An 8,221-nucleotide genomic window follows, 5' to 3' on the forward strand; every position below is an offset into this window, starting at 1 on the left:
GGGCCATGTCGGGATGGGCTCCGTTGCAGCCCCGCCGAGACCTTCCACGGGCCAAGTCACTTGTTGCGGCCCCACAAAAGACCTTGTTCTGCAGCAATCCTTCCGCAGCAGCTGAGATGAAGACCACGTGAACAGTGCAACCGGTCCATCGGGGGATGCCAGTCAGGGGATGCCATCGGATACTGATCAAGTTTTAGGCTTCCTGGAGGTCCAGTTTGGTAAAGACTTATGCGCTCCCACAAGCAGCCAAGATTACGGGAAACAAGTAATGCTTCTTTTTTATTATGGTGTTTAGGACCTGGTAATCTATGGAGGGGTGCAGTGATACGATTTTCTTACCCTCAAAAGAGAATCTGGCCATGGCAGGTGGAATGAAAAAGGGCCGATAAATCCTCTGTCAAGGTACTCTTTAATGTTCTTGATCATAGCCTTCATCTCTGGGACTGTAAGGGGGTAGGCTCAAACCTTGGGTGGAAATTTGCCAGGTCAATAGGGCAGTCATAAACTCGGTGGGGAGGCAAGGTCTTGGCCTGCCACTTGCTGAAGATATCCACATTAGAAAAGGCGGTCAAATCCATCTCTGGATCCATGGGGCCAACCACAGCACTTTCCAGGCCACCCCCTCCACTAGGGACTCCACAATCCTAGGGTACCGGGGAGAGGAGGGGGAGGGGGAAAGAGCGGGAGGAACTGTCACTAACCAGTGCATCACCTTCTGCTCTCCCCTTTACCAAGCCGCCTTGGTCAAGAGGATGCTTGCACAACAGTTAAATCCTGTTTGGACAAATCCCCATGAGCCACCAATCAACTTTAGACTGGACAAAGAGAGCGACTGCTGTATTGCCTCTATTTGGCCAGCTGCAGCATGGGAGATCTCACAGTCTAACTCCCAGAGCCTTTATCCTTCTCAAAAGCGCTGGTTCCTGTAGAGCAGTCTCCTGCACACTGTGAAAACACCGCCAGTGATGCACTAAGGCGCATGGCCATTCAGGTATCGTGCACATACCCGTGTGGGTGGAACCAGACTATGGCCTTACAGCGCATGCACAGGAAACAAACCCAGCTGCGGCCTTACCTCATGTTGCAGCGGGCTAGCCTCTCCACACGTGGCTGACCTACATAACCAGTGGTGCAGGAACCCAGAAGCACATCTGCCGACTGAGCTAACAGCATCATTGGTTCGCTATCCTGCTCCATCTCTCATAGATCGATCAGAGGTGAGAGGAGGAGGAATTAATCGCTGGTGGGGAATCATCCAGCTAGGGAAGAAAGAACCCCCTTTTTATTTACTGATCTGAGATCTCTACAGAAATCACGACTGGGCCAGTGGCTACGGGGAGAGAGGGGCACACGTCTTCACCACCAAGCGCCTCCATTCTTCTTATTTTGAGCCTAAATCTGGCAACGGCACAGAGGCTCGAACACTGAACTGAGAGAGAGTCCCAGATGGAGTTCACTGCAGGAACTCAAATCTGGTTCTTTATATTTCAAGCCTAAACTGCCAACAGCACATCTGAGAGAGAGCCCCAGATTGGGGTCACATCAGGAGCTCAAATCTGTTTTTTCTATCTCCTTTTTTCTCCCCAGTAAGCAAGCCCCACTAGGAAGATGCATGTACACCATCTCCTGGAGACGGAGAATTCTGGCAGGCTGATATCAGGGCAGGGCTAAATGTTAGTGACATCAGTGAATCAGCTGTTTCCGTCTCCATCTGTTGGAAGGAGTATATAACTCACTGGTGTGGACTGGCCTGAGTACAGAGGAAGGTTGTATTACATAGTAACATAGCAAGTGTCAGTAGAAATAGACCAAATGGTCCATTCAGTCTGACCAGTAAGTTGCTTGTGGTAGTGACTGCCTCTCCATGTAGAGTACTCCCATACCTTCTGTTAAGGTAATGTAGAATACTCCCATACTTTCTGTTAAGGCCGCTCTATGCAGATTAAGCCCAAAACTTAAGGGTAGTACATAAGAACTTGATGTACTGGGTCAGATCGAGGGTCCATCAAGCCCAGCATTCTGTTTCCAGCGGTTGCCAATCCAGGTTACAAGTACCTGATAAGTATCCAAACATTAATTAGATCCCATACTACTAATGCCAGTAATACCAGTGGCTATTTTACCTAATAAAAGCATAAAGGAAACCTGAAGACCCAGCCGTTAGAGCTTGCTGGGGCCCAGCAGGAAACTCAGGTCCAAATTCTTTCATTTTCCATGTAGGGGTGCCAGGACAGCATTTGCCACACCTAGAGGGAAGGTAAAGCAAGCAGTACTCTGACACCTAGTGACCAATCAAAGAACTGCAAATGGCAACTGGCATCAGCTGTGACCCTTGAAGGTGCTGCATCCTTTGCCTATCTCTGAGACACTACTGCTGTGCTTTTCCTTTATATGGGAAGAGATTTTGTTCAATTTGTACTTTGTTTTATAGTCATATGTAAAGCCCCTCCCTTTTGGGCATCTCACTGTTTTATGTAAACCGGAGTGATTTGTATCTGATACAAGAACCTCAGTATATAAAATTTAAAAATAAATAAATAAATAAAATTTGGGAGAACACAAGGATACTATTGCAGGCTGCACCTGAGGTTTACCTATGGAGAAACCAAGGAGGAGGAAGAAGAGTGGGTGCTTCAGGAAAATGCAAACCAAATTCCTGAAAGAAAGATCCATATCAGCTGCTTACCAAGCTTATGCTGGAAACACAGTTTAGCCAAAAGGATTAGAATGAAAGGCAGCCCTTTCTGCAGCCAGGAAATGATTGCCCTAAGCTCTGAGAGAGCTGGGGCTGGGGTTCCCAACTCCTCGCTGCTTTCCTCGGCATGGCTGTGGTGCTCCCCGGCAACGTGCAGCAGGCTCGAGCGATGGTGGCTGTGGTGGAAGTGCGGGTGCTGTGGCTGCTGCTGCTGCTGCCGGTGATTGTGGTGGTGATGGTAAGTCCCCCCTTCCGAGCGGTGGGCCCCATCTTCCCTTGGGGCCGGCATCTGAATGAACACTTCTCCGGTTCTGGCCGAGGAGCCCAGGACTAAACCAGGTTGGAACGGAGTGGCTGTGATGGGGCCTGACTGGAGCCCCGTCAGGCTGGAAAAGATCTGTTGAGGAGAGGGCGCGTCAGATTTCAAGACTTCAAACACGGCACCTTCATCAACACTGGCCTCAGAGCTGAGCGTCTGACTTCTGCTTCTAAAGTCGGGAGAAAGACATTCCAGATTATTAAAGTTCACTTGTCAACCAGGAAAACCAGATTAAGAATACACTTTATTTTCAGCTGGGTCACAGAGGCACAAAAAGACAAAGTGATTTGCCTAGTCATGGGCAATGTTACTTATTGTTGATTGGCTTAAGGTTTCTCAAATAGGAAATTGGGTTAAAAAAAAAGGGGCCTTGGTTCAAGGTGTCAGAGTCAGCAACGGAGGTGAAGCTTGAGCTCATTTCCCAGGACTTCCCCTGATTCACAAACCAGTCCTCTGACCACTAAGCCCTTACTTGCCCCTCCCCCCAACCTCTGTTAATCATTTACTCACTGTTAAACATTTACAATAAATATGCATGAGTTCTATTTGCATGCCCTGCCTCCACCGTATGCAAATAGATCTCTCACATATTCATTGTGGAAATCCAGAAAACCTGACTGGGTTGTGGCCCAAAAGGACCAAGTTTGGGGACCCCTGCTATAGAAAATGCTAAATATCAAAGAGAATAACTACCTACTATAGGTCCCTGGAGAGACTGTTTCTAGATAGAAGCACAGCTCCTAGACTAAGGTTTATCTGCTAAATCATTCTATACTCGGAAAGAGTGTAGGCTCAATAAAAGGAGGTCCAACAGCCCAGCATGGCTGATTGCTGTGAAGCGTGTTTAGAGACCACAACTAAGAACAACAAATCCCAAATAATCCTGTGTCAAAGAATATCAGAACAAACTCAAGCAGGATTCCAAATCACCATATATAGAAAGTGCAAGATTTGTGTATCTAATCAGGGTGTCAGCAAGCCGGGAAGTCCATCTCTAGGGTGGTCGCCCGGTCCTCTCAATCATCCACCCAATAAAAAAAAATTCTAGAAATGTGCAACAGAAAGTATTCTCTTTTTATATTTTAACTTGCATGTAAAAACAAATGCATCGGGGAAACCGAAACATCAGCTGACATCGGGGTTTGCTCTGTTCACCACAGAGCGTTTCTTGTTATAACAACGCGGGGCATGGTTACAAATGCTGTAGCTTCTCTATTAAATAATTCCCTATTATTCCCTCCATACCACAGCATGAGAAATGCACAGTTTCCTCTAGGACCTTCCCTAACTCCCAGCATGCTGCTCCCACAATTTTCCTGAATGATGCCAACACATTGCTCACCCCACCTTCCCTAACCAGGTCATCACAGCCTGCTTCTTCTACAATTTTTCCAAACATCACTTGTCAACATGCGTTCTCCGCAACCTGCCCTAGTCCCGCCTTCATATCATGCTCCTCCCACAACACAGAGAAAGTCTCAGGGCTTCACCTGATTCTCTAAGTATCAGATCACATCATTTCCATGTATGAAGAACAATGAGAGTGCACAGTATTACTGAAAGTACTAATGGTAATACAGGCTCAACAGCTTTTATATGCAGTGACTTTCCCCAAAGGTACCTCAAAATGCATGGTAAAGCCAGGACTAGAAACCACTAAGCTCTGACCAAAATCCTCCATCTCAAAAATCAGGCACTTGTAAAGATGTGCTCTGAATTTGTTAGGAATTACAGTAAATTAAAGCAACTGATCTCTTAAATAAACTACAGAAAGCAAGGGCAAGGCACAGCTGGTGGAAAGCTTACCTTTCAGGGGGAAGGCTGTCTGTGTTGCTACTGTGGCGTCTTTGCATTTTCTTTAAAACCTTAAAGAAACTGAAAAGTAATATCTCATTAGCAGAACAAAATTGAGAAGCTCAGGAGGTTACACGGAGGGAAACTCCTCTAGTGTTATGGTATAGGGATGAGAGAGAAGCAGGGCCCACAAGGTTACAGGGGACCTTGTGAAATGTTACAGTATGGGAATAAGAAAGGAGCAGAGCCCAGGAGTACACTGGAACATGGCTGAACTCCTCTACAGTATAGGAGTGTGAAGGAAGGAAAGCTCAGGCGGTTACACAGATAGGGGGAACCTCTACTGTTACAGTTAAGGACGTAAACATCATTTAAAAAATTTACCATTTAAACTATGGAAATTTAAGCCATTAACCCTCCCCTTCCTCATCCCACACTTCCCAGAGCACCCCTGCCCTACTCTGCCTCATTTCCCACTCCTCAGAACTCCAACTCCTGTGATCTCCCTCCTCACCTCACAATCCCTAGAGCTGCTGGCTGACTCATCTGCAACCAACAGAAGGTGCAAACTGCTGACTGTCACTCACCCTTGCACTGGGCAATCGCTTTTGCCTGAGCCTGGCAGAAGGGACACAGCCAGCATCTGGAGGAGAGAGGCCCTCCCTGACATACCCACATGTCACCCTACTCTACAGGCTAGCTAACAGCAGTCCAACTCACCCCATCATGGGAAGCTGCACAGCACAATAAGAGGGGGGAACCCGAAGGCAGTCATGAGCCAATTTGTCCCTAAGCCCATACAGCAGCGCCAGAAAGTTTTAAATGGTTAAATGACTAAACAGTAGGTTTTACTTAACTGTTTACTGCAGTGTTTCCCAACCAGATGTGCCACAGAAAGTCACCACTGCCTGTTGCTCAAATCCAGACTAGCACCTCGGCTCTGCTCTTAGCACCTCACAGTAACAAGAGACACTAGTGCTAGCTCTTAAATATGAAGAAGCTCCTTTCTGAGAACATATAGCTAGGAGGAAGAGGCATGCATGATTACAAGGCATGAGCCCCGGAGGGTGGCAATTAATGGGCAGCATGCAGGCCATGGCTAGCTGGGTGCTGGTGTGTGCAGTACAAAGTACCTCATCTACCCTCTTGAGCAGGGGTGGGCACTTCCAGTCCTCGAGGGCCACAAACCAGCCTGGTTTTCAGGATATCCCTAATGAATATGCATGAGAGAGATTTGCATGCAAATCTATGTCATGCATATTCATTAGGATATCCTAAAACCTCGACAGGTTTGTGGCCCTCGAGGACTGGAATTGCCCACCCCTGCTCTTGAGCCTCCTTCTTTTAGTCCTTCCCGCCTCTGTCTTATCCCCAGGCTGAGCGAAATGGAGAGGGTATACAATGAGCATTGGATGTGACTCACTCTGAGTGCTGGGCGGCAATGGAGGAGCTCTGCCAGCCACATCCAGCAGCCAAGGTAACTGAGTCAACTGCTCTCACCACACTAACTTCTTCCTTCTGCACAAACATATACCGAGGCAGCTATTCCACTCTGATGATTTCATGTGTGTTTCTGTCCCTCTCGCTCTCTGTTTTAAAATTTAGAAGACAATGTTGAGGCTTTTAGTGTTTCCGTAGCTCTTTTTTTGGCTAGGAATCCTTTTCATGTCCACGCTGCATACAGACTGGTGTGCCACACAACATTTTTGTTAATGTAGGTGTGCCTCGGGCTTGAAAAGGTAGGAAAACATTGGTTTACTATCTTACATCTTTAGATACAGTATAAGAGAGAGAGGGGGATCAGAGCCCAGGAGGGTTCTGAAATAAAGGGGGGAACTCCTTTGGTGTTAGAGGGGAGCAGATTTCAGGAAGTTATGGGAACATGGGGAAACACCTCTATTGCTACAATATATGGGTAAGTGAGAAGCAGAGCCCAGGAGGATACTGAGACATAGGGGAATGCTTTTAGTGTTATAGTACAGGGGTGAGAGGGGAGCAGAGCTCAGGTTAAAAGGGATATAGAGGAATGCCTCTAGTGTTAAGCGTACAGAGGTAAAAGCAGAGCAGAGGTTTGCATGTCAGGACAACCTGTATGTTAGCTACACTGCTACAGCATGAGTTGAGGAAATTTTGACTTTATTTTATGTTACGGTGGCTTGCTAAATGCATTTGATGGTACAAAAAAAACTTTACCCCAATACAGTCTCATGCTGGACAATATATGAAAATTGGGGCTTGTGAGTTTAACTTTCACTATGGGCATGAAACCACTTAGCCTCAAGAATTTTGTTGTGCACTAGTATTGCTGGACATTTTGTGCACACCTGAAGAACATACTATTTTAAGATACATAGGGGTGGAAACATCTCAGATGTTGAGTTGCCCAAAACTAAATTCCTGGCACCTGCTGCATGGATAAGAAAAGCTGACTCTGTAGCCCAAGGAGACTGGGAGAAGAAGTTAATTAAGAAAAGGGAGGGAGAGGAAGTGAGGAGGATGGGAGGGGAGGAAAGTTAGAAGAGGTGGCAGTGGTGGCAGAGACTTTTTGGAGGATTTGTTTTAGCTATGCTTTCAACAATTTCTCCCTCTCCTCGCCCCCTCATGGCAAAAAAGAGAATTAAGCCAAAATAAAAAAAACACACACACAAAAGCAAAAACATTTTAAGTATATATAAACAAATATATTTACCCCTGACATTTTAAAGTTTTGGCTGGTGCACAAGTTTTGAAAATTTTTTTTCCAGGCCTACAGCCAGTATACATATATATAGTTTGATAATACATGTATTGCTATATAAATAGGCCATATAGCAGAACACATTATTTTATCATGCCCAATAGACCTCTTGCTATGGACAGAATAAAATAAACATGCATTATAAAATAAACATACATTATAAAATACATCATGAAACAAATGTATAACAATCTGTGTTAAATGGCAATGCACAAATGTTACAAGCTGTTTGCACTACATGTATTACTGCACTAGATGGTTGCTGTGAACAATTTTATGGGATTTCCATTTCTGTATTACAAATTAGAGTATAAAAAATAATTAGGATTACGGTGAAGAACTTACCATTTAGTTGGGTTATAAGAGGCTTTAAGAGCATTACCGTATTTGTGTAAAATACAAGCAGGGTATACCATATATAAATTGCTAACCGGCCCTATTACTAACTGCAAGAATGAAAAACCTGTAGTTTCTAATACACGCATTGCTATATAGGCATTAGAAAAAACCAGGCAGCGTGCAACTGCATTGCAGTGTGTACAGTGTAAACAAACAGTTCCGCAACAGTACTGTACCTGCCCCTTCCTGCAGTGTAACCCCTACAATAACATTACCAAGCATGCCCCTCTCAACATGACGCAACGCACAGCCGTTGACCCCCCTGCGTAGGGAGCAC

At 45.7% G+C, this 8,221-nt stretch overlaps 1 protein-coding gene across 4 annotated transcripts in view; it reads right to left on the reverse strand.

The window, feature by feature from the left end:
• Positions 1 to 8,188, reverse strand: part of RNFT2 (ring finger protein, transmembrane 2) — a 65,687-nt gene extending 57,499 nt beyond the window's left edge. For 2 of the 4 annotated variants that reach the window (XR_003851922.1, XR_003851921.1), the window contains exons 1-3: positions 7,891 to 8,153; positions 4,821 to 4,889; positions 2,687 to 3,183 (exon numbers count right to left, since the gene is read on the reverse strand). Coding sequence is in view for 2 of the 4 variants with exons in the window: in XM_029571145.1 (XP_029427005.1) it covers positions 2,687 to 3,183; positions 4,821 to 4,889; positions 7,891 to 8,030 (706 nt within the window). In the remaining 2 variants the exon portion in view is untranslated. Of the gene's footprint in view, positions 1 to 2,686; positions 3,184 to 4,820; positions 4,890 to 7,890 lie in introns of all 4 variants that reach the window. The other 2 variants (XM_029571146.1, XM_029571145.1) reach the window with 2 other exon arrangements.
• Positions 8,189 to 8,221: the final 33 nt, after the last annotated feature.

Source organism: Rhinatrema bivittatum, chromosome 11, assembly GCF_901001135.1.
Source record: "Rhinatrema bivittatum chromosome 11, aRhiBiv1.1, whole genome shotgun sequence".
NCBI lineage: Eukaryota > Metazoa > Chordata > Amphibia > Gymnophiona > Rhinatrematidae > Rhinatrema > Rhinatrema bivittatum.